A 26,416-nucleotide genomic window follows, 5' to 3' on the forward strand; every position below is an offset into this window, starting at 1 on the left:
GTGAAGAGGTTGGTCTGCTATGTTGTCAACTCTGAGGTTGTCGCAAAAGTCGTTCTTGCTTTGTAGTTGTTCTGTTGAATCTGTAACAACAAATACTCTGTAACAGCAAACCCATTGCCTATTTTTCATTGCACGTTTCATCAATGTGTATTTGACAGCAATTTTTGAAGTGTACACAATCATATCATAGACAGACAGCTATTTAGGAATGGCCCAATATTGTTAGTAATTATTTACCACTTCCTTTTTGTTGACTGTCATCTAGTCCAAGTAAAGAAATCACATCTGCATCCAATACTGCAGTAAAGTCTGACCAAGACTGGATATCCTGTACAGGGGTTGGAGCAAACAACACAAATTAAGAACATCTGTTTAGCGTAAGGCCTGAGACTCCAGAAACATCTGGTAACGTTATGTCCCAAGAGGATATGATTTAGATTGAACCCAAATCACTGAATTTAACCACACACATGAGTTAAGTAGATCACAGAATATAAGCAGTCAGTGTCATCAGCACAATGCAATCTAAAGGATCGGCTGAAGAGAATAAAATTGGGCCCATACTCGACTATGGCAAGCCATCCCTCCCTGGAGCTCCCTGAGCTTCTTCTGGGGCACCTTCCCACTCGCGTGCGAACTTCCCGCAAAATAAGAAATGGCTGCCAGATATTAGATTACTATTGTGCCTTTGTTTCTCCCATTATTATAACATAATATACGCAAAGAGATCCTATTTTCACCAACTTTATCGAAGAAAACTAATTTACTGAGCTCTATTTAATTTTATAGTAAATATTTAGTGTTCTCGTACGAAGTCACGTGTGTGATGCTTTTCAGGCACTTAAATTTGCAATAGCAGACAACTTAAAAGATACCGGTCCAGTCGAGCGAAAATGGCGATGAGCAGGCCTGACGGAGTTGCCTTCGAGGTTGACTCCGGTTTTCTGTCGCCCGAGGGCGATCTGGGAGGGCAGCTTGCAGAAACGTGGGGGGTTAGATGGCGGACAGGAGGAGATGTATATCCCCGTCAAGGTTCTTGGCCGCGGGGCGTTCGGAGAAGCCTATTTTATACAGGAAAACTGAGGTGTGTTGTCGCAAATCTACATGGGTGGGCGCGACTGTATCTCAGCAACCGGATACCACAAAGTGACTACTGACGCCTTGTAGCTCACATGTAAAGTAGAACAAAATTATGTTAGAATCATCCTGGTGTTTCGGGTCGTCGCTATTTGATGAGTATAATTGCATGCTTCAAACGATAAACCGTTGGACATGTTGAGGAGTGTGTGATTTTGAATGAACAAGATGATTATGGGACGTTGTTGTTTACATCGGTGTGCAGACTCTGATGACGGGTGTTGGTGTGACTGTTACGGTTCACCTGGAACGTACTGCCGGTAACTGTAGCTGTCAGCCGTGCAGTCATGCATGGAAACTGGACCATAGAATCTACTCTAGACTAGTCAGGCTACATGATATCCACCAATTTGACCAAGTCTTTTAGTTTTACACTTTGATCCAAATGCTCCCTTAAATTACCTGTGTAATTCTGTATCTGTATCTGTATAGCCGGTATAACCGCCTTTCGGCGTAACACACCAGCTTCGCAGGCACGCGGCGCGGCGGCAGCTGGCTATATTACACCGATCGACTTGTTACACCTAACCCTTGAACTTCTAGCTCTAGACATTGTTTAAAGCTATCTATTGACAGTGCCCCTACTGTACTTGGTGACAGTGAGTTCCACTCTGCGATAGTTCTAGGAAAGAATGAATTCTTGAACACCTCAATCCTTGGTTGATAACTCTGGTACTTAAAGGCATGGCTATTTCTTGTTCTCTTCTGGGCTGGTATTAGGTACTTAGTAGTTGAGTTAATTACAGGAAATGAATGGATTGAACATTGTTTTAGTTAGCAGGGCGTGCCAAATCAGGTTATTGTTGCTAATAACCCAAAATGTGTAACAAGTACAACTGAACATCACCATAGTGATACGTTTTCTGGTACTCCAGCCAGATAGTCAAGTAACATTCACTCTTTTTTAATTAAAGTGCCCCTGTGAAAACAAGTCCAATCTAAGGGCTTAAAGGTCAATCAATGTGTTATTGAAGGGGATATCATGGAGGTAAAAGAGAAACCTCCATGGGGATATCAAACAAAATTAATCATGTGCTGAAGTCCAGTTCCCCCTCCCCCACTCTCCCCCTACCTCAACTCTTCCCCATACCCCCTACCTCAGACAGTTAACATCTCTGCTCCTAATTATCCCTATATGAGGGTCTGCATGCTCTTTTCCGTAAGGCGTAGGCGGGCCTCTTTAATTTCCCGTAATTTGTAGGGAAGTTACTTTATTTACCGTAATTCGTAGTGAGGAGGCAAAAATTTCCCGTAAAGCGTAGCCAGCGTATTTCACGTAAAGCGTAATCGAGCCTAAAAATTCCCCGTAAATCGTAGTCTGGACTCCCATTTTTCGTAAGCCGTAGCGGACGAACTAGCAACCAGCGAATGACATGTTGTCTGTCCCTTTCTTGCCCGTCCCATCTGGCATGTCCGGGTCCATGTGTGCGGTACAATCCCACCATGGCTCACGCGACGCCCCTGATTGTGCGCATTTTATTGCATACGGGGTCGATTCTGACCCAGTATCGTTGCAATGTGGAGTCGTCAGTGTTTCAAGACATCGAAGTGACTAATGTGAGTTAGTTGATAAACAAAATAGACGAACAACTCGGGGTATTGAAGGAGGCAGTCAGCAAGACCGGCCGCTAGAATTTAGCGTAAACCGTTGCCGGCCTTTTGGAATTTAGCGTACAGGCGTTGCGAGCCTTCATAAATTTAGCGTAAAGCGTAATCAGGACCCCCCATGCAGACCCTCCTATATTTTCCAAATTTTGACTTGTCGTGGCAACAGATTATAAAAAACCACAAGTTCACAATATGATTGTAGCATGCATCGTTGCACTATATACCTCTACTATTATGTGCAATATATCTTTTCTTTGTTGATGATCGCTGTACTTGGAGGTAAGGCATGACATTGAACATTGATCTTGTGCCCAGGTGTATTTGCCGAATTCAGGTGCCCTAAAAATTCTCAAATGGTAGCCTTTCCTATAAAATAAAATAAAAGCCCATATACTACACATTGCAAACAGGACATTGATAGTTGGTATAGATATATATGGATAAAAAGTGGCAAGTGTGCAATTAGTTTCTGTATTTTTCTGGTTTTGTCAGAGGATACGGGCTTCGCCAGTAGCCATCTTGCATGACTAGTCAAGGTCACTGACTGAAGTTTTATCTCACAAATGACAGAGTTGAATGAATGCAGAATTAGAGCTGATAGTAATTACATGTACCTGCAAAACCACATTACAGACTGCACTATAGATGAACAAAGGATGGTTCAATTCTCCTGCATAATCTGCAACATTGTAGATATGGCAATAATTAGTACCAGGGATGTTAGTAGTTGTGGGGCTCAGATTTTGTTTTGTACTAGCATTTTTTGAGCATTGTGTGCAAAACAGTATGTTGCTACATTGTAGTTACTAGTCACACAATGTACTTTCTAAATATTGGAATATAAAAAGTATTTCCCCTCCTCATCCTTCCCAGGACAACTCATTGCTGGTGTGGAAGGAGGTTGACCTGACCAGGCTGAGTGAGAAGGAACGTCAAGAGTCCCAGACTGAGATCGAGATCCTGTCCATGCTGGACCATCCCAACATTGTCTCCTACTACAACCACTTCCTGGATGGGTCCACACTTCTCATTGAGATGGAGTATGCTAATGGTGGGTCAGAAAGTTGGGAAGAAAACTTTATCCGTGGGGGTTTGTTTAGTTTGATGATTTTGTAACTTTTAGCTTGAAGGAGTAACCAGATTATTCATTTCTCATTTTTCAGGAGGAAATCTGTATGAGAAGATTGTTCACCAGGATGATCTTTTTCCAGAAGAAGTGAGTGTGTGGACTGTGGTTACTAGTGGGTACCTATACTATAGTAATGAAGATTTGCATGTCTTCCTTTGGAATATAAGCAGTCGTTCAATAGTACATGTACATGATTAAATGATACTTCATGGAAATTTTAATTGTCCATGAACACAATAGCCTTGATACTTAACCCACTTAATGAAACCTTGTATCAAAGCTAGATGTGCTGTCTTGGATCATTGATTGTAGCAACAAGTAGATGTTTACTGAAGAAACATTTTCCCTCCTCCAGCTCATCATCTGGTACTTTTTCCAACTTGTGTCTGCTGTTGCCCACATACACGAGTATGGCATCTTACACAGGTAGGTCAGGTGGGGAGTGAAAACAATGTCCATCTCAGGACTATAACATTATACTAGTATGTAATATCGTTGGTTGGTTAAAGTAGAAAAGTGAAGGAAATACTGGGTATTCTGTTAACTATTACTTTATAATTATATTATTGGGAAAGAAGCATTTTAGATATTTAGACATAATGTGTAATCTGCAAACTTTCATACAATACTATTTGTGTGATTTTACTACATGTTGAACAGAGTAACAAATTTACTGGTAACAAATAGATAATCAATTGAAAATGAGAATGTGCATATTTATACAGTCATTATTCTTTTCCAGTCTAGTTCTCCATACTGTCTAAAGTTATGGGTTTATATTCTCCCCTTTCCTGGCCTGTCCCAACTTTTTTCTCCCCACCCAGGCACAAACTACACAAACCTTTATTATCCAGGCTGCTCTGGTGTAGGGAGTCAGTGTAGACAGGACTGTAGTGTAGCCAGTCTGGTAGCTCTTCCTCCGTCTTGTATGTATTTCATATCAGCATAGAGACTGAGCTTTTCTGCTTTCATCTGTCTTTCTGCTTTCACTTGCTACAAGATGTCTACATGTAGCTGTGCATTGTCTTAATCAAGTAAGGTTTTGTAACAGATTTTTAGTATCAATGGATGTTTCATTTGCAGAGACATCAAGACATTGAATATTTTTCTGACCAAGTCTGGTCTGGTCAAACTGGGAGATTTTGGGATCTCCAAAGTGCTGGAAAATACAAGCAAGATGGCAGAATCTGTGAGTATGGGCCAATGATTATATATTTTAGGTACATACAGTTGGATTGACAAATGATGGTGGATGGCCAGACCAATACTGGACCAAATAGTTGGCTCGTTTGATTGAATGAAGACGTCATGTTTTGAAAGTGGTTTTAAGATGCCTGACTGGAAATGATTTAATTGCTGTTATTTGATATTTTTGAGGTACTGATATTAATGGCATGTTGAGCATGATTGTTAAAAATGTTATGATAAAAACATATGGTACATTCTCTCCCATGCAGTATGTGGGAACACCCTACTACATGTCACCTGAACTTATTAAAGGAGAACGGTAAGTACAGTACTGTAACCTTGTCCCATTTTTATTAGTGAAGAGGCTTATGTTTCAATATATATGATTCAAAATCGCCTGCAATCCTTTGACAAGAAAAGTAATATTCATCATATCATCGACCAATTGAAACATACCCTAAGAATTTAAAGCTCACCCTGATTTCCTGTCCCTCCAATTCTGCAGGTACAGCTTTAAGAGTGACATCTGGGCAGTAGGCTGTGTGCTGTATGAGCTGTTCACCCTCAAAAGGACATTTGATGCATCAGTAAGTGGCTCTTGCTATTTTGTCTATGATAAAACCCTGGGATTCCGTTGAATTCTGTTCATATTATAAGCCTTTAAAATTATCTACGTCTTCTTCTGTTCTAGAATCCACTGAGACTGGCTGCTCGCATCGTTGAAGGAATCAAAATGGGAGAAATTGACACGAGGTACTCAGAAACCATCCGCTCACTGGCTCATCAACTCCTGTCTGATGTGAGAAGTTTTCACAATTATCATTAGTTAACTTATCATCATTATAGGAGGTTTAGGTAAAATGTTACTTGACAGAGTTAAGAAAATGTTGCTTTGATAGTTATTATGTGTTACATGTATTAGCAAGTTAGGCCACACCAAGTAAATTTTATGGATGACGTCCGCGCGCGCATTGATTTTGGCCTGTTCCTAGAAAAAAAACAAGAAATTTTGCTTCCTGTAACTATGACCAAAGAGTCACGACAGTGCCGCAAATCATCAGATTGACGTGAAACCCGTAACGCGAAAACAGGACAGGACGACAACTGCTGTTCCACCTGATTTATTGCTGTTTTGATGATGAATAAAAGACTTCTTGCTTGTTACACTGTGTCACCTCATTGAATTTGTGTCCTAACATTTGTCGTCTCTTAGTATATTTCTAATCTAGGCATCTTGTTTTTTTAGGGCCCTTCTTGTTTGTTTTTCGCCCTCTTGCATTAGATTTAGGGTCTCCAAAGGACGTCATCCATAAAATTTACTTGGTGTGGCCTTATCATATAGACCTTTGACAGATGATCTGAATACATTTTTCTTCAGGATACAGACAACAGGCCAGAAGCCAAGGACATCCTGCTGTACCCTATCTTCATCTCACTGGGGAAGTGAGTATACAGACTTCATGTTGGTCAAATCCTCTTTAAGATACTGTTCAGATGGACTGTAAGACTTTATGTAATATTACTAGTATTGCTTATACCCCAACTGAAACTGAAAAGATGTTTAGTACCCATTGTGTTTGATTGTTTCAACTTTGATTATCAATGTCCCAAACATTGTGGTATTCATCTTCTATAGGGACATGGAGAGAAAAGTTTGGGAGCTTAATGCAACTACAAGGAAAACTAGGTTAGTATGATCTGCCAGTGATTTACATCAGTAACATTAGATATACTAACTGAAAAGGACTAAGTTAGTATTGTATGTTCCTTTGCCAAAAATGATGTTAGCCTTTATAACTGCCAGAAAGTGTTTCATTCCATTTCAAATAAGTACTGTACTTGCTGTCATCCTGAGGACTGTTCACTTCTACCATCTGTGCTAATACTCAGTGCGTGACACCTTGTGTGACAAGTTGCTCAAGTTCTCTGGCTTTACAGTAAAAGCTTTCTTAATGGGGATATCCTGATGGCTTTCCTGAGGGAAATCCCCCATAATGCTCGTTCAATGTAGTTGAGAGGTAACCATCACATGCTGCTTTCAAGCACTCACTCTAACCCAAATATCCTAACTAACTGTACCCAGATTTAAGTTTAAACTTCAGTTGATGACTTGTGTTTGCTCTGCTCCTCTGAAAGCTCAAGCATGTATAATTCTCCAAAGAATGCATGACTTCTGGTATTGACCATGAAGAAATGAATCCCTCTATTTATTTATAGTTCATGGGTTCAAAGTTAACAGCATGAGATCAGTGACCCAAGAAAGTTTACATCGTGAGGGTACTCTGTATTCCAGTTAGTCCACTAGCAGCTGCATGCTTGCTGGCACTAACAGCATGTAACTTGACTTGCAGAATGAGCGTCACAACTGACACAGTCCCTGTTGTTACCTCTAAAACCAGTGAGGTGAGTGGTGTGAAGTGCTGGACAGCTTAGAGCTCTCTTCCCATGTGCCACTATATAATGATACTGTATAATAATGGTTGTAGAATGTCTAATAGTTGCCATTGTGATAAACATGATTAATGAAAAGAAAATGTGTTCATTACAATGCAGTCAAAATTATGAGATACAGGGAACATTCTGATGTTTCACATACCGGTATGAGAAACAGTGAAAATAGCACCAGTGATAAATCAAAAGGCTGGCACATAATGAGTAACATCCTGATACGATATACTTTTGTTGTTGTGGTGTGACCATACACATCATTCACAGGTTTATTACTGGGGAGGTGGAAAACAGAACCCACAGAAGCTGGATGTTTTCCATGGAGGCAGCAGTGCTTTACAGGTAGGTATCCATCTGGATCGCATGTTCCTTCCTGCTATTGAATATTGAAAATGGCTATTATTGTTGCCCTCAGTTGGTACCTGAGTTTGTATCTGCAGTTCAACATTGAATTTCTGCAGTTTGCAGTAAAATATTTAGTTTTGAGTGTTCTTTGCTTGCAATTGTTTCTGACAATCTAAAATCACATGTTTTTCACTTTTTTTTCACAATTTTTGACCTGTGGTAACCTTTCTGCAGGTCTGTGCAGGTCGGTCCCACTATGCTGTAGTTACTGTGGAGAAGGAACTGTTCACATGGGCTGTAAGTAGTGCACAACGTTAGATCTGTACTTTCTTCAGGGCAATATCATTCAGTTCAGATGATAATGTCTGACACTGAAGTTGATTTGAACGAAACCTTTGCAAAGTTTTCAGTAAGAATCTATAAATGACAGGTAACAGATTTATATTTGCCATTAATCATTTTATAAATGCAATCCTTTTATAAATGCAATCTTTTTAATTCCAGAATGTCCAAGGTGGTGTTGCCATGGTGGGCCAGCTGGGCCATGGAGACACTGCCTCCTACAGAGCACCCAGGAGAGTGGACTGTCTGATAGGCACAGCCATCACACAGGTGGGCTGTGGAGAGGAGTTCACTGCCTGTCTCACAGGTGGGTCAAGCATAGTCATGTCATATTCTTTTAACATTCCAAAACTTTTGCCAACAAAATTGGGATGATAATGGGGTTGATTGTTAAGACCACCAGGGAACGGTTTGCATGGACTGCTCAGCTACCCCGCCTGGCAGTGTGCATTGGTATTGCAGACACATATAGCATACATGTATGTTGATGCTTCGTGTTGTATAAAATCAAAGAAAATTTGATTTTAACTCCATGATAAAATGTATTAACCAGAACAATTTCATTTATGGCCTAATGAAAATGAATTTTTTCCCTCTCAGTCATAATCTTTCACACTAGCCTATTGATAAGGAAGTTTCCAGTGCATCACGAGAAAAGTGTATTGCTGCAATGGGACACTGACTCGCATACTGGTGAAACTTATAGTTTATAATCAACACTTGTTACTCTGTGGATTAAATGAACAAGTTTAAGTAATTTTGTTTCAATTTTGTTTTGTTCAGAGGAAGGGAAAGTGTATGCCTGTGGGTCGGACTACTGGGGCTGTCTGGGAGGTGAGAATGAGCATGGGGACGAGGTGATGATTCCTGTTGAGGTGGAGTTCTTCAGTGGCCGTCCTGTGGCTCAGATTTCCTGTGGAGACGCTCACATTGTCGTCCTGACCCGTGAGCAGGAAGTCTACTCCTGGGGATGTGGGGAGTTTGGTAGGGGATGTTCTTTTTGTATCAATTTCATGAGTCTGAATTACTTATTAGAAACTGCCACCAAAGTGTAAGGCTATCTCATGCTTTGTATTTATAATGGTGTATGAGTGAATGATTTGAAAAAGGTTGCCCTGTTCCTTTAGGTAATATACATGGATTTCATATGGATATCATTTTCCTATTCTAATCTTTCTACTGTCCATAAGTAGTTCTTCGTGTGGGACTTTATACATTTGTTTACATATTGGTTTATTTTGTTATCTTCTTAATCCCACATCAGGTCGCCTTGGCCTGGGTTCAGAGGATGACTTTGCCAGCCCTCAGAAGGTGGAGTTCTGTGGCAGCAAGACAATCAAAACCATCCACTGTGGTCCTGACGGTACCTTCTTCTTAACGGCCAATGGCAGGGTGTTGGCATGTGGTACTAATGAACACAACAAGCTGGGCTTCAATCTCAGTGCTTCTGGGCTGGTCAAACGGAAGAAAAAGGTCTTGGGCTGTCGCTTCTATGGCTTGTATTTTCTTATGTATAATGTAGCTTACACTCTTTATGCTTTGTAGATTAGGCCACACCAATTTAATTTCTTGGTTAACGGATTCGCCGCTTCATTTTTTTCTGATTTGCAAATAAAAATAAAAATTCAGAATCAACTGCAAAATGCTCATATTTTTCCCTGAACAGTTGAAAACAGTCATTTTCTTACTACTTGTTACAGTCATTCCATCTTTCAATGCAGTGGTATCATTAAAAGTTCAAAATTCATTGCTTAAATTTTGAACCTGCCTGGTGTGTTGACTTCATAGCTCCTATCGTACCATTTTGGGCCATAATAGGATGTCTAGGCCTGTTTTTATTTTTATTTTTTGTTCGCCCGCCCGCTCCATTATTTTCCTAGAAAAATCCGTTAACCAAGAAATTAAATTGGTGTGGCCTTATAGTACAATTATATTGGAAAAGTACAAAATGTACCTATATTTCCAGGCAGATATGCCCAGACTACATCCAGTCATCTTAATGTTGTTCCTCACAGATCTCATATGACATCCCCTGTAAACTACAACCCACCCTGGTGAGGTCCCTGAGCAGATATCAGATTGTCCAGATCTCAGCTGGACAGACACACTCTGCTGCCATAGATGGTGAGGAATACTTAATGCGATCTCTGTGGTTGTGGTTTCACTGAATCTGAACTGTTAGATATGATAATCTCATGTGTGATAGCTCAGAACTGACTTTTATCATCACTACTTTGAGACTGACTGACAGTAGTACTAGTATTGAGACAGCTATTGTGGTAGATGTCTAAAGAAGATGCAAGTCATTTGTCTAAACTACAAACAAATGCATTGAGAAGATTCCTGCTACATTGCTATTTGTTCCTGTTCAGTACATGGTCTGCTGATCACATTTGGGTCCAACAAGTTTGGCCAGCTGGGAGTGGGAGACTTCAAACCTCGGCGCAGCATCAACGTGCTGCGTGGCAGCCTGATGGGCAGGCAGGTCCTGAGGGCAGCCTGTGGGGACGGCTTCACTGTGGCTGCCACTTCAGGTCAGGAGCTGTTCTTGGTACTTCCCTCATGGATTACCAGAATATGCAGACATTTTATTACCTCATCAGCCAAAGAGGTTTTACTGTTTTTCTCCAGTATCAAATTCGTTAAATAATAATTATCCTTCTTGTGTGCTTGCATAGACATGTCAGACCCAACAGTAGAGAAGAGATAACCTTTTAAAATATGTAGATTAGATACACTGCAATTTCACCTAGTAATCATACAATGTGTTTTGTACTTCCCACAGATAACATGATCTATTCCTGGGGGAATGGTGAGGATGGCAGGCTGGGTGTGACGTCAGACAGGGGAGAGAAGGGACCCAAGGGTCTCCACCCTGCCTCCGTCTCCAGACCCAGACCCATATTTGGCTCCTTACATCTGGCATCAGATGTATCCTGTAGACACTGGAACACTATCATGGTTGTGGGTAAGGCTAACAGCAAAACAGTAATTTGGTCAATTTTTGCTGTGTGAATAAAAGTTTGGACTTGAGTCAGACTAAATGTATAGTTCTACCAGAAGCTTTGTAAAGCATATGACTGTATTAAGCTTAGTAGTACATTCCCTTCACTCAAAAGGATATTTACCCTCCATGAAAATGGGGGTACTGTTTTTACTCCGTTTCATGTTTGGTCTGATATCTGAAGATCGGTGAGAAGGAACTGTACGATATTTGGCAGATTGATGGATGGGGCCTTGGAGATTGTGTAGGTTGACTTTGAGCCCCTGGTGATTGACCTTGGTACTGCAGTTTAATTTTTTTATTCTGTTGTTTTCGCGTTATGGACTGTTTGTGCGATATTAAGGTAGCATGTAGTTGTTATTACCATGGTTTAGTGGTTTAAATTTGGGTCCCCTAGCTGTTTGCGTTTGATATTTACAAAATGTTTAATGTTGGACTTTTTGTGTTGAATGTTTGGAAAATCTGGGGGATGGTTTGGTATGATTTTTGGTATGTGGGTAGTTGTTGAGTCTCTTTGTGTTTTGGAGTGCATTAGCAGGTTGTCGCATATTTTTATTGCTTAATTTAAAAGGATTTTCACTTTTTCACCCCTACTTCATAATAGGATGGTCTGTTTGACCCAAAAGTTGGGACAGAGTGTTTTTGTTTATACCTCCAGCTGGCAAGTCAGACCCAGGCAGCCCTATCTATTTTTACCCCTAGACAGATCTAGAGTCTGCAGGAAAATAAATCATGTTTGGCTGGTCTGCAGGTCATTTGCCTGTCTGGTCATTGACCTACATGTACAGGCAAATGTAGCCTGGGTACCATCCCCAGTAGTATATTCGCAAACTCTATAACAGTTATAGATTACAAAATAACAAGCTATTTCATGGAGGGATGATGTCTACGACTTCTCCTTGTTACAATATCTTTTGCTTACAGCTACATTGTATATAGCTTTTTAGTGGCTTTCTGTCCATGGTAGTATTCATCCAAATAAATCATACATGTTTGTCTTTTTCTTTGTTTCAGAAAAAGTTTTGCAACAGAAAACTATCAGGTCACAAATAAGTACAGGCAAAGGTAAGTAATACATGAAGTCTGTCACTGACCAGCTTTAATTATGATCAAACTGACAATCTTTTAACTTTCTAAGAAGCTAATATCTGCCAATTATCCAGACTTGCTCTCCAAAAGCATTGGCTGAAGAATGTAATTAAGTGTTGACAGAGGCTTTATATATGGGAAATACAATAATATAGAATATGAGCTTGTGTGAGAAGGCAGAGCCACATTGCTGTCTGTGTTCCTAGCAGAAGAGGTGGATGACAGTGTGTTTGGCAGTGTGTGCTGTACCAGTGAGGATGGTGCCATGTCAGACAGGGATTCCGGAGTCCCTGAGTCATTCGTAGCTCCTGTCTCCTCCAACAGAGAAGTCAACACTGTAGGGGATTCTGTCCCACCCCCATGGCTTCAGCGGGTAATGTCCTACTACAACTTGAGAAATGCCAATGCATCTGTCAGTGTAATGCCAAGGGAGAGGATGTTGATCCTAGATTTAAATTCTACATTTGGAACAGTTAGATTGTTTCCACAGCCAACTTTATTCATCGTTAATTGGGAGAAATGTCACAGAAAAGTGTGCATAACTATACCCTTGGTATTTACATTGATTGGTGTGTCATTAGTTCATGCTCAGCATTATAATGTACAGTCATTCTTGTTTCTACAGGCTTAGAAGAAAATCCTGAGCTTCAACTTCAAGTCAGTTCTTGGATGATATTTGTTTTTCTTGTTTGGAGTTCTAGTTTTGGTTTTACATTCCAAACTAAGGAGTGCATTACATGGTAATCCTCCCTAGTTTGTGTTAGCCTTGAACCTATTGGAAAGCTAACATCCAAAGAGCCAGTGGTTTGTGTGTTAGACTGTAGGTTGATACAATCCAGACAAGTCAGATTTATCTTTACAGCAGAAAAGATAAATATCAATAAAGCCATGTGCCCTAAGAACTGTAGTTGAAGTTGCTGTGCTCGGATACTTTTGTAAAATGTTTTAGTGCTGTGTCTTTCAACTGATTTTCTGACCCTGTAGTGAAGTTTGCCGTGTTTGACGTGTGCCTTCTCTTCTGTGTGCTAAACTAACAACGGTAGGAGTTAGCTGACTCAGACATTATACCGATGGCCGGCACGTCTGCTGCCTGCCCTGATGACAGTGTCAGGCCTCCAGATGACAGTGGTGTGGACTTCGCAGACTGTGTACCTGAGTGGTTAAAGAAGGTAGTGTAGTGGTGAAGGTAGTGTAGTGGTCACACCTGTAAACCTACATGCACCTGCCTGATTGTGGGAATTCAGGAGACATCTTCAACAACATTTATTCAACCACAATCTGTAGCATCATTTTGACCCTAACTGAATGAGAGCTTATCCTTAAATTTAGGCCCAACCCCCTTTCTTGCAGGAAAGTCAACTTGTATTTGGTTAATCCCCTCCAGTTGAATTCTTCACAATCAAGTAGGTGTGTCCTGTGCACAGTGCCTCTGCATGCCCCACTTGATAACAACATGGTGTGCATGTCACTTAACTGTAATCATGGCATGGCAGGACGATCATGTTGATGCTGATTGACAATCAAGATGCAGGCTCTGTTACCTTGGTGATTCAAGGTGTCAAAACTATATTGTGTAGAAATGTTGCAGGCAATGGTCTTTTGATGACAGTGTCACTTTCATGGTATTAAAGGAGTTGGAAGATGAGAACTACATTCCCATGGCAACTACAAATGATGCTGACACAGTACCAGTAAGAGAAGAAGAGAATGATGTTGAAGCCTTTGCTGTGGTAAGCACAAAATAGCCGTTATGTTTAATTTTATGTTTTACCTTTTCTAGAATTCACGAAGTAATGCCAAAGCGGACAGATAGCTGTCATGTGTACTACATTATTCCCTCAGATAAACTGCTAAAAGCATCTGAGTGATGCTGCTTTGCTGTAAATTTCATGTTGGTAAATTGTGCAAAGTACATTCTTCTGATAGAATTGCAGACAGACTGTATTAGTGTCCTTGTCAATCATTGGGTTTCAAAGCTTCAATATGGTGATTGCATGTGAAAAGCCATGGGTGGAAAATATAGTTTATTTGTATTTGCAGTGGAAAAAACATGTTGTCATGAAAAATGTCTTTGTGCAACTGTACAGAAAATTCTGTTCTTTGTGACAAGCCGGTTTGTGTGTCTGTAGGATGGAGAAGTCACAGAAGTTGCCCAGAGAGTTCCCCCTGATGGTGATGAGGACACGTCACAGGGACACCACCCCTCCCTGAACATGAGTGTGGAGGCCCAGCTGAGGGAAACCATCGCAGCCCTGCAGGAACAACTGCAGCAGCTGCAGGCAGACAACCAGCAGGTATGTGCCGCAGAGGGGCTGGGCAGGAAGACTGGAACTGTTGTCTTCCTTTCAATCTTGAAATACATGTATTATCAAATGGATAATTGATAATTTATGTTGGGTAAACATAGCAGATACCACAGTAAGTGATATGTCTGCATTCTATTTTCTGTTATGGTGATAACAAGTAATGGAAAAGGGTAAAAGGTTTCAGCCGGAAACAAAGATCCCTGAAGTTTTCTAACATGGTAGTTGGAAAATTGTGGCCTTTGGACCCTTGCTAGGGTTAACATATGCACAGTGGTGGAATCTTGGCACTGAGACGTGCTCCAGAAATCTGTCAAGGACACCTTGTACTATTTGTGGATAATGAAGCAGAACAAACAGCCTCCATGGTCACATTGGGCTAAGAAATATATCAGTAAGTGGTCCTGGCAGACTGGTGAAAGACCATGTTGAAACACCAGCACTACTTCACTGGTTAATGTGGCCATTTAGACTGATCCCATCAGGCAATACATGGCAGAACAACTCCTACAATGTGGCAGTGATGGGTCAGAATGGGTGTAAAATTACTTTTACTGTTGTGAGGTGCATGAAATGTCTGCTGTGATGGGTTGGATTTATCATAAGCAATACAAATTATACAGTAATTCTCCAGCATGTGTAGACTATAATGTAACTTACATAGCCATTCTAATAACATACCCTGTCATTATTACAGTTGCTACCTGTATTCAACTTTAAATTAAACATTTGAAGTCCAAATGAGGAGACATCCATTTCCTTCATGTAGAACTATTTCCACATCAATAATGTAGTAGTACTACCTATTTCTTTTAAAACCCAATGTTACATGTAAGTCATAAGACCAAATTGATTTCAACACAAAGTGAAATGTGATGGTGGATTACATCATGGAGTCACACATCACTTTTTGCAGTGGAAGTCCAAATGTCAGCCACATGGTTTTGGTAAGGCATCTGTGATAGCCAGATTTTCTAAATGTCACCAGTTCACCTGGAACAATGTCTTCTCAGAATCAAAGCGGAAGGTTGAGGATATCAGTTCATGATGTGTAGACTGTTGTACTTTGCCAAGTAATGGAACAATGGCTTTCAACATTATTGCCACCATTTGTAACTCTTTGTTTGATTTGACTGTTATGAAAGCCTATATCTCATTGCAAATTCCATTGGTGTGATTGCTGCATATCATTTTCTCACTACAAAAGTTTTGAAGAGTGGCTACCGTATGGATTGTTTTTCAGTTGAGAGACATCGTTTCCGAGCAGAATGAGAAGATTCGTAGCCTGGAAAACAAGGTAAGGTCAGGGTTATGCCTGTCTGCTGTAGTCCTAACTGTAGTTATTGGTGGGAGTTTTAAAGTCTGTCATTAGCAGATAGCAGGTCTAAGTTCCGCAAAACTCTCTCTACATGCTTATCTGTGAAAAAAAACATGATAACTATTGATAATGATTTGGTTTCAATGACTGATTGTAACATCTGTGTCCATAATATCACCAGGGTCCATAATATTGCCACCTTGAGAAATAGTGTGCTTAAACATATTTTTACTGCAACATACCCTAGGTATGTACATTTGATGTGTGAAGGAGTGCATACCAAAAGTATGTTGCAGTAAAAATATCTTTAAGCACACTGTTTCTGAAGGTGGCGATATTATGGACCCTGGTGATATTATGGACACAGATATTATATGTAAAAGGAGTGCTAAGTCACTGGGTTACCACAATGGGTAAAGAAAACAAAAATAGAAAGATAGATATATAAATAGAATAAAAACAGCAGCATAATTATAACAGTTGGATTATAGTATAAGCTTGACAACATTTATTAAGTAAAGTCTGTCCCTATTTTGTAATCTGTAGAAGTAGTTTTAGGATCATACTCTACAATATATGGAATGTCAGATATTTTTTAATTTAATACTGTGTACCAGAACCAGGAGGACTTTTTGTGGATTTTCCAAACCTCAAATTGGAGGAAGTTTTTTTAGATTACTAGTAGTAGTATTCTGCAACACCGGTTTTAACTTGATTCACAGTACGAATCAAGAGGAGCTTGTGTTGGCAAGGCCTCCTGGTGTACAAATTAAGACTGAGGTATTTTCTTACCATTATCACATTTTGTTGTGTCCTACCCATCATCTGTCGCTGTGGCATTAACCATGGTCTCCTGAATAAATTGTCCCCCATTTATCCTGACCTATCCGACTGAGTGCCACTTTTATCACCTATCTTGGAAACCAGGAGGCAGTTAATGCTGCAAAAATACACCTTCAACTTTTTATTTGCACCCCCTGCATCCTGTGCTAGTAAAATCTCTATGATTTGCGACGTTCCGATAAATTGTGCTCCACAGGCATTACCTCATAAAATGGAAAGTAGTTTTCTGCAATATTCGGGGTTGATATACATTGATGCTATGGGGTTTTCATGGCTAGGAATAAGTTATACATATGGCGATAGTATCAGCAACAATCTCTGGCAGTCTTTTGACTCTCCTTTTATGAAGATTGAGTGCCTCTCTGAAACATTATAAAGTTGCTGTCAGCTTCAACTCTTCCAAAAAGTTGTGAAGCCAGATATGTTTTCTGTGGAGAATTTACCATCATGAAATTTGTTACGTGGTTGCAAATTAAGATCCCTGAGGCACAACTAATAAGGTCTGCCATGTTTTCATCGTCATGCAGAATGAGGAAATTTATTATGGCGCCACGTGGAGTAAGTATCTGTGATCACTGTCATAACTCCTGTGGCCTTTGGCCTGTGTGGAAATATCAGCTCTCGTGAATGACTGGGCCTTTATTGAGCACATCAACTACACCAGCTCCTGAGGGGAAAGGTCAGACTAAGTCATGGTTTCCTGCTGTTTTGCCATCACCTGATGGAGGCCATACTTCCCGCAAATTGAGATAGCTTTCCTTTTGATAGGGCCCACACATATTGTTAAGTCTTGCAATAAGATACTCAGACCTTATAAGTTTATACAATGGACAGGCACATTTTCCTGTGACCTTTACCACCATTTATTGTGCAAGGTTAGCAGACAGAAGAAGGTATGGTAACTACTAAGTATTACCCTGGTACAACTGTCCACTACTTCTCAGTGCTCATGTCATTGGCAATCCTAAAGGGATTAGCAGATGTTGCTTATGCAGTACAGTGTATTTGAATTGATGTCAAGAAAATGCTCAACATGCCTATTTCTGTCAGTGTGTAATTTGGATGTATATGTTGTAACTGGTTACAGTGAATGTTCTGCTCTCTCTCCAACAGGACTATGACATTGGGTAGTTACAGAGTGGGATATTTTCACAGGTTGTAGTTACAAGTTGCAGGGAATCCATTGATACTGGCAATAGAGAAATAAATCTTGGACTGAGTAAAACAACAACTATACAAACCTGGGAGCCATCAAAAGTATCTGGGTGAAGAAACTTTCAAATGGACAGGATTTGTTGAGGACAGCGTTCAGCCCTCTTAGTACATGCATGATCTACTGAAATGGTATGTGCTACCAATGTTAGGTCTTCAAGATCCTTCTTCTATGTAGCATGGAAAACATTTTGAATAAACAAAGTCCCTTTGTGTTTCAAGCAAACTTGACTGATAGGTTGTTTAGACATGTTCAAATTCCTATTTAAAAAATCCTGTAGCATTCCCAACATTGTGTAACCTTGTGCAAGCATAAGTAAAGCTCTGTTCCATCTTTTGATCAGTCCATAAGAATGACTAATGATGTGAGAGAGGCAGGGTAAATCAGGGGTCAGCTTTGCTTGACCACTTGTTGTGACTGATCCTTGAACCTGCAACCCTTTTCTCAATCATCCCTGTTTATTGGAAGGGAGAAAATGAAAAATACCCCAGTGTTATCCTTCAAGAGATCATCCAGAATTGCAGAAGTCAGCAAGTAAAAGGAGATTGGTGATATAGAAGATTATGATGCATTGACTTTAATGTCCACTGGTCCTGTCAATCAACTGGGAAATTGTGCTCCATGGTTGGAGGGCATGACTCTGCGACAAACGATAACATTCAGCAGGCCAGGGTGGATGGAAAGAGGCAGGTTATGGTCATCATCAGTAATGGAGGGCAGGGATCAGGCAGACTGAAAGAGGATGTCATCGATGTCTTCAATCAAGGAGAGACATGATCATAGTTTGGCCTTTTATTCAGGTTTATCACTGCTTCTGTGGAGTTTGGCAATGTGACTGGTCTTAATATATATCACTGACAGTGAGGTCATTTGTCATAATGTCCAAAACCATATCCTATATACATGTATGGCCAGGAGACGATAATGGTTATTTACCTGAATGGACAGTCTACCATCATGGAGATTAGAGGTAATAGTCTTCCCATCTAACAAGAAAGCTGTCTTGATTTCTCCTGTATTAAAGAAGAGCAATTTTGAAATGCCTGGTTTAAACTGAAAGGAGGAAACAATTAGGATAATAATCAAATGTAATGTGGGATGTTTGTTATTGCTTTGTAACAGGTGTTGAATTTAACTAGAAATTAATGGGGAATTTTGCCCTGAAGGTTCATTTGACTCCATGTATGTCCTGCTGACAAAAGCAGCTGCTAAATCCTAGATTGTGCTGTACCATATTCATGTTCATGTACTCACCCCTATATCTACTTTGAAATTCCTACTCCCAAATACATGTATCTATATCCAGAGCCCAATTGTTTGCTTTGAAATGGGCCACCCTGGCTAAATAAAACACAAAGTAATGAATAGATGAATGGGAATAAACATTGTAGGAACACTGTTGCTGTCCCCGTACGTGTAGATACAAAAACTGAATCTGATGTCTGTAATATGAAGCCACATACAGGGTATGTACATGTGGTTTGCCACAACCTGAGATGTCAGGATGATTACTAACCCAGGGACTTACTAATTCCCCAGCTTCTGGACCATTTCCGGTGAACAGCTGCAGAAAATGGCAGTAATTGTGTCATCCTTCACACTTTATGACTTGAATGGTTTATACATTGGCCTGTCCAAGTGGCAGTGAACCTTGCTGTGCGTGTGCCAATATGCGTTTTACAATGGGGGCTGGAAAATGTTCACTTCACTGCATTATAGCAATCTTTCATATCCATCTGGGTTACACGACAGGAAGGACCTTTGGAACTCCAGCTATCTGTCTCTCGAAATAGGATGGGATATTATGTTTTGGCACAAAACAAGGTGTAATTCAAATCATGAAAAAGCCTTGGAAGTGTTACCATTCAGCATATATTGGCATAGACCATGACAATAGCCACATATGTAGTAGTTCTGTTGACTACAGGTTCAGATCTGGTTTGGGAGTATTGAGTCCAACCTTACTGCTGTAAGGGGGCCTTATTTCTTGTCAGTGTTGTGTTAGTGACAGTTTGGCATTTTCTATTCTTTGAAGTTAATTTTGTACATGTCATTGATGGAATCATCATTGCTAGAAAGGGATTAAGTTTAATGCAAGCAAATTGTCTACAAATTAGTATGGAGACACAAAAGCTTGTAGAGTTCTGTGCCAACTTTCTTGCATGTTGAAATGTGGAGGCAAAGTGTAGACTTAATGTGCCTTGTGGCCTGCATACTCCAACTTTTAATGCCTTTTAAATTTATTGTTGGAGGTAAAACGTTATGACCCCATGCTATTGGTAGGAGTTACGGTCCTGTACAGGGTACATTTGGCAGTAACATTGACCATGTTGTAACTGGATACAGTGAATGACCCACTACACTATGGGCGGTGTGGTGGATTATGTTGTGTGGAATGCATGATGATCTACCATTTTAACAACATGTCCATGTTGAACTTATGAATAGTAAATGAAGGCTGTACTGGTTAAAATTGCTCCATTACGGCTGCTGAGGTCGTTATTTGCCTGGCACCTCTGCCCTCCTGTGAAGAGCGTATACTCCTGGATGGACTGTAAGTTCCTGAGTTGTGAGATGGTGGTGTAAAGTGGACCATTTTGCAGCAGTGGGGTAAGTTACTGGTGACCACCTGACACAAGCATTGATCCACAAAACTTTTTACTACTTAATCAATGCTGTTTAATGTGGCTTGTGTGGTAATGGCGAGTGGAAGGCCAAGTGTGTAATACCATTCATCACTTAGCAGCCGTCCAACTTAGTACCTGCCATATTCTCTGCCAATGTTACAAACTCATTGATGTGTTTACGATTGAATTAATGAAGGACTTAGAGGACAGAGTTGCTCTGATGTGTGACCTGCCATAAAACAAAGACATAACATTGAGTGTCTTACTGGAAGTGGTTTGTGGATTATGGCCTGCTGTAAAAGTTAAGTGTTGCATTGTAAGTCATAAATTGTGTAGAAACAAAAGTATAGTGTAGGACTATTAGTAAATGGTTCAGCAAGTATTTGTGCATGCCTCAAGTCCCAAAGAAGGTGACAAGACAAAAGCAACTTCCTTGCAGAAAAGGTAATGTTGATGAATGGTTGTGTGTAGCAAATCAATGCAGCTTAGTTTTGTGTTGATGGTTCATTTAGAACACGGAGTAGCTGTGCCAGAAGAAATAGGTCTTTGCCCTTCCTGTCCAATAAGATAAAGTCTCCAACCAGAAGTCTGACACTGCCCGCCTGTGCTGATTCAGGCTTCTATTTGTTATCTGAAATTTACATTAAACTGTGGGCAGTGCTCCAAGAAGGGATCAGAGACGTTTCTCCAGAAGTAGGATCAGGGGTTAGCTTTTATCTTTCTCATCCTATCAAGGAGAAATGCCTGTGGCACATGGGGCTGGACCATTTTTCTCCATCGGTGCTACAGGGGCTGATTTAAAGTCACAGCAGTGCTGGCCTTGGTGTTCAGGGCTGATTAGAACTCTATGGGATGGATCACAGCAGGGCTCACTTTGCAGCCATATTGATGTCCACATGGCTGAGATGGCCGCTTATTCCTGAAGTGCTTTAGATGGAGTAATGCACGGGTAATCCTCGACAGCAGGGCCTGGTCTGGAAGGATCTGAATCGAAAATGTACAATGTCAATGTCTTAGTCCAGCTACATTCAAATCTGCATGGATAAAGCATTACTGTGCTGAATGGTCTGGTGGTATAACAGTTGTAGTTGCATGTTCTTTAGAAAATGGCTTTCAGGAGGAACCAGAAACCTGCCAGTGTGGGAGGCCTCCTGCCCATTAGTTTTGCTCCAGATGAGTGCTGCTGGGTGATTTGTCAGCCTTTCAATCCTCTTGGCAAAGTTCCTACAGCTTTAGTGCCCTAGATCTTCCTAAGATATCAAACATTTCTTTCCCCGGTAACAAATGGCTGAGTTCTTTGCTTCAAGGACAAAGAGCTTCAAAACTTTGTTGCCTGAAGTATCCAACGACCAATAAGATAAGGTAGATACATGCATCTCCATCTGGTTTGCAGGTTACCGTATTTCAAGATTATTGTTTATTACAAACCAATCACGAACCCTGTCTGTGGTGCTGAATGACTTTCTGTTAGATATTCTGTTAAAATCTACACTCATGTCCTTCTGGTCTAGAAGATTTAGCAAGGCAAAATTATTGTTTCTCATTAAAATCCTTGCACTGTATGTACAGAAAGCATGCCCATGGTGCTGAAAGGCTTTCCACTGGACACGGGTTCAAATGAGCAAGCACATTTCATTCTCTGTTTACTGAGAAGGGTTGAAAATTGATTGATTTTTAGCTTGGTAAAAAAAGTACAGTGTATGAGTAGACAGAAGAGTAATAAGTCAGTCAGTTCTAGCTGTAGATATGTGCACTTTAATGTTTTAACAGTTTTTAAGTTACTACCTACTCAACTAGCCCCTCTCGTGTTAAAGCATTTTAGGACATGTTGCTTTGTTCCTAGAAGTGAAACTTTCCAAAGCTGCAGTTGGTGCAGTGCCAGAAGTTCTGGTGCATTGCTCTTTAGAATGACAAAAGTGGCGTCAGGTTTAAGTGACTTATTTACTACAGTCTGTTTTTGTAAACCCACGGCTGTATATTTTCTCTTTAATGGTTCATCCTCACAGGATTAGTTTTGCCAGAGGGTGTTTGATGTTATGCACTATCACAAACTAGGAGATACGTCTGCTGGTTTTATGTGTTGTTAGAATGTCGCCAACACAATTCTCTCAGGACCCAGAGTAAGTCAGAACAGTAATACAGACCTCTATCTCCAAGCCTTCAGGCTAGGCTTTACTTGCTGTACACTTATTTCATAAATTTAATCATTGTGGTTTCTGTAAGCCTTTGTGTTGTACCTGTGATCGATACAAACTTCTGAAGATAGGTTTTACCATTCAGAGTCCTGCTTTGTGTCCTTTCAATGAACTTGTTCACCTTTTTTATGGTCAGAATCATTGGCATGATGTCATTCTTTACACTTTGTGACAACTTTTGACCAATTGTCAGTTCAGTTCAGCTACCTGTGTGCATGACTAACCAATCAGGCTGCTCCTAAGAGACAAAGTTACACTAGAAGTTGGGGATTAGATGTATCAGGCTGTCACATCCCTGGATTCTGAACTGTATATCATGCGGTCAGAGCTGCCAACACTTTGGTCCTGCATGACTTTTATTGGAAAGGATGCCATTTTATAGCTCGCATAAACACCAAGAAATTTACGACAGTCTTCATGATCACTTGAGTTGTGCTCCTCAGGGAACACCAGTTAAAGGGCTGCCAGACAAGTTCGTTAATGAGCATGTTTATTGACACTCAGCGCTCACAGTCAAACAGCTACAGGTATGACAAAGTCCCTGTCAATCCTCTTCTCTGTATAGGTTTCCATTGTACCGTTTAAAGCCTGAAAAATGCATTTTGGTAATTTTCTATGAACAGGAAGTGACTTTTGAATGTAAGCCTGGTGTTTCCCCTGATAACAGCAACCTGTAGGCTTTTCCTTCTGATCCTGTAGACGTGTTTTCAAAGCTTATCTTGTGTTTGCAACACTGATGTCTGAAATGCCAGCATGCAAGGAACAGTATAATGTCATATGAAGATTAAGCCAGATGGAGTTGTAACTTATTTCAATTAGCACATTCATGAGACTGCTGGAGTTCCTGTGATTTTTCATTACCTTTTTACTTCTCCCTGAGAAAAACAAGTTTACGGCTCACAGTCTATAAACAAGTTACGAGCTTTCTCTTATCCTGTAATGGCAGCCCAGAGGGATGCCGCTTTGCTAACAGGAGCACTGGGGTACACATTAGTTGGGTTATGTGTCAACTTTCAGCCAACTCCAGTTTTACAGCTACTGTGATGGTGAGAGGGAACTTTTGATAGAGCCATGTATAAAAACTTTTTGTTTGATTGATACAACAGAAGTGCGGTAAACTGTACCGGTGGAGTGATACAATCTCTTCTGCCAACCAGGCTCTGTAAGTCAGTGATATCAGCTTTGATAATATTCATGTCATGCACGTGCCTGGTACACTGTGACGTGATGAATACTAATGACAACTGCAGATTTGTATATTAGACTATCTAATGAAATTGGATCCAGCACTGAAACTTTGAGTTGTATGTCTCTCATTGATTTTGGTTGTGGTGGTGTTAAAGCTACTTGGTTGAAAGACTTTTAGAAACACTGTTTAAAAGTCCCTTATTTTGATTCTTCACATCAACCAAGCATTGTCCATTTCTAAGGTAGCTGAAATTGTGATTTAAACTTTTCAACATCAACAGTCAGCATGTTTAGAGAGAAACTTTCCGAACTTTTTATAGCATCATCTGATTGATTGCTTCTGCAGTAATACCTTTCACTGGCCAAAGGATAGATTGGGTTCCCTGTGCTCATCAGACTTATGGTATAAAACTTTAAATCCTGCTGTCAATTCCCTGCAGGTGGTAGGATAAGGTGACCCTGAACAGTTGCCATGCTTAGTCGTTCCCATCGTTCAAAGATCCCAAGATCCTCATCAATGGCAAGTCTCATTATTCTTGCTACTTTCAGGTGAATTGTTATTTGATCATATCACCACTAGGTAGTAAACAACATCCACATGGGACTACAACAACTGGTTCATCAGCCTGTGTTGAGTGTGTTTCTCATCACAGTTGTGTTTTAAAACTTACATATGCGGCCCCAGGGACAGTTACACAGTGCACCCTGCTGTCTAGAGTAACGCTAGGACCGAATTGGTAGGTAGATGATTCATGTCGTAATTTCAATTAATAGGGACATGATTTGATCATGTAGAGAACGCAGCTTGTTCTTTAGTAACCTGGGCTGTAGGGTGAAACATGACGTGTCCTCGTTAGTGGGTAGATGTTAATGAGGTCATCACCAGGCATGCTCAGATCAGGAGAAACTGCTCGTGTTTAAAAGGCTGTTTTTCTATACATGTTTACAAGTTTAATATGTGCAGCATAGGCCTGCAGGGAGGACCAGTGTATTTTGTGGTAGTGGAAGGGCAATATTCAGACACTGCACAATTTTGAAAGTTGACTTTTCTCAATATACCTTTATCTGTCTCTTGCTGAAAGTCCTCCAACTTCAGATAACATCTCAAAAGTTTTGTAGTTGTTTGATGTGATTAGGTGTATTTTTCAACATAATTTCAAAGGCTGGCTGGTCAATACCATGTCCAACTTGATAAGCCATTCTTAGCTTGGTTGGCTTCATTGGTAGTGTCAGTATCGGGTTACTGCAATGATGTGATGTTGTATCCATAAGGTACTGTATGATAAATGTTGTACCTGTCTTTTCTGGTAGGGGGCTCTGATATCCCCAAGTTAACCATAAAGGACTGTTGTAAATCTATCTGGTGGCACAAACAGGAGCAGGGCTGTTTGTAAAATCGGAGTACCAGTTGAGTGGTGCCAGTTGATGCATGTCAGTCTCAACAGTTCTGTCCACATTGTTTTAGACTTTTGTTCATTCTGAAGTTCCAATGTTCAAATTTTGGAAAGGATAACTTATCATAATTTACTTAAGGAAATAGCTCTAACCAAAGAGAGAGTTGGAGACACTTCTCAAATGAAGCCATGAGTTTTTCCACACTATGTGTCACCTAACCCAAATATCTCTCCAACTTTCCAATCATTAATGAACTGGTTTTCTGCTACAAATGGTGATTAAAGTGAAGAGAGTTGGAAGGACACAAATTAACATACATGTGGGTCAAGGTAAGTGGCCTTCAGCAGAACTTTGGTCTGTTATAGCTAAATTTGGCCAGGCTAGGGTAGGGACACCTTTCAATACATCATCTGCTTTGACTGTATCTTTATTGTACATCTTGAAGAAGGGGGGATTTAGGCTAGCAATACTGCCTATGTGATCCAGAAATGAAAGGCTCATTCATCTTGTCAACCCAGCAAAAGCATGTGTCCATATAGATGGCTGTAGGTATTACTGCAGGTTTCATCAGAAATTCAGGTAGACGTGGACAGGACAGATTATGGCACGCAAAGGTCGTCCAGGTTGAATTCAGCAATTTTGACAGATTTGTGTCCGTGCTTGGGGAGAGACAGAGATGGATGTGGGATTTCTGTCCCTCTGGTCCATATGTAAATGTGTGTTACTTTCCTGTATTTGACAGCTTGGCAGGCCATTTATCATCACCATACTCATTCCTCCAAGCTTAGGGTCCTTTATACTCTAACTGGTATGCCTGAATAGAGGAAGAGACTTTCCCGTGATACCATCTTGCCTGTAAAGCATTGGAGAGCTCTTATCACAGCTTGAACAAAAGTTCCCAAAACTTTTATTGAGTTCCTAATGGGCTATGTTGGCAACTAGCCAACCCACCAGCTGCAAGGGAAGATTTTGCTTGCCTTGTAAACTATCAAAGAAATACTGGATGCAAACCTGTTGTGTTGACCTATAGCATTGTCATTAAAT

At 40.4% G+C, this 26,416-nt stretch overlaps 1 protein-coding gene and 1 long non-coding RNA gene across 9 annotated transcripts in view; one reads left to right on the forward strand and one right to left on the reverse strand.

The window, feature by feature from the left end:
* LOC109469213 lies at window positions 1-893 on the reverse strand. Of its 2 annotated transcripts, none has more exons than XR_002140177.1 (3): window positions 876-893; window positions 238-328; window positions 1-80 (listed from the first exon to the last, which is right to left on the reverse strand). It is a non-coding gene; the product is annotated as an uncharacterized LOC109469213 (long non-coding RNA). The 2 variants fall into 2 exon arrangements; XR_002140176.1 differs by lacking the exon at window positions 876-893 and adding an exon at window positions 565-653.
* Window positions 1-26,416, forward strand: part of LOC109469212 (serine/threonine-protein kinase Nek9-like) — a 61,051-nt gene that overhangs the window by 3,544 nt on the left and 31,091 nt on the right. The window contains exons 1-26 of one of the 7 annotated variants that reach the window (XM_019767664.1): window positions 878-1,084; window positions 3,619-3,796; window positions 3,909-3,961; window positions 4,230-4,300; window positions 4,958-5,063; window positions 5,332-5,381; window positions 5,568-5,649; window positions 5,754-5,861; window positions 6,441-6,505; window positions 6,699-6,749; window positions 7,414-7,465; window positions 7,778-7,852; window positions 8,090-8,152; window positions 8,360-8,504; window positions 8,981-9,181; window positions 9,462-9,670; window positions 10,213-10,321; window positions 10,570-10,731; window positions 10,983-11,165; window positions 12,216-12,266; window positions 12,497-12,663; window positions 13,334-13,459; window positions 13,922-14,020; window positions 14,420-14,584; window positions 15,837-15,890; window positions 19,507-19,650. In XM_019767664.1, coding sequence (XP_019623223.1) covers window positions 998-1,084; window positions 3,619-3,796; window positions 3,909-3,961; window positions 4,230-4,300; window positions 4,958-5,063; window positions 5,332-5,381; window positions 5,568-5,649; window positions 5,754-5,861; window positions 6,441-6,505; window positions 6,699-6,749; window positions 7,414-7,465; window positions 7,778-7,852; window positions 8,090-8,152; window positions 8,360-8,504; window positions 8,981-9,181; window positions 9,462-9,670; window positions 10,213-10,321; window positions 10,570-10,731; window positions 10,983-11,165; window positions 12,216-12,266; window positions 12,497-12,663; window positions 13,334-13,459; window positions 13,922-14,020; window positions 14,420-14,584; window positions 15,837-15,890; window positions 19,507-19,527 — 2,733 coding nt within the window. In that variant the 5' untranslated portion in view covers window positions 878-997 and the 3' untranslated portion in view covers window positions 19,528-19,650. Of the gene's footprint in view, window positions 1-877; window positions 1,085-3,618; window positions 3,797-3,908; window positions 3,962-4,229; window positions 4,301-4,698; window positions 4,801-4,957; window positions 5,064-5,331; window positions 5,382-5,567; window positions 5,650-5,753; window positions 5,862-6,440; window positions 6,506-6,698; window positions 6,750-7,413; window positions 7,466-7,777; window positions 7,853-8,089; window positions 8,153-8,359; window positions 8,505-8,980; window positions 9,182-9,461; window positions 9,671-10,212; window positions 10,322-10,569; window positions 10,732-10,982; window positions 11,166-12,215; window positions 12,267-12,496; window positions 12,664-13,333; window positions 13,460-13,921; window positions 14,021-14,419; window positions 14,585-15,836; window positions 15,891-19,506; window positions 19,651-26,416 lie in introns of those variants that run through there. The other 6 variants (XM_019767659.1, XM_019767660.1, XM_019767661.1 and 3 more) reach the window with 6 other exon arrangements.

Source organism: Branchiostoma belcheri, unplaced genomic scaffold, assembly GCF_001625305.1.
Source record: "Branchiostoma belcheri isolate BF01 breed outbred unplaced genomic scaffold, Haploidv18h27 scaffold20, whole genome shotgun sequence".
Lineage (NCBI taxonomy): Eukaryota > Metazoa > Chordata > Leptocardii > Amphioxiformes > Branchiostomatidae > Branchiostoma > Branchiostoma belcheri.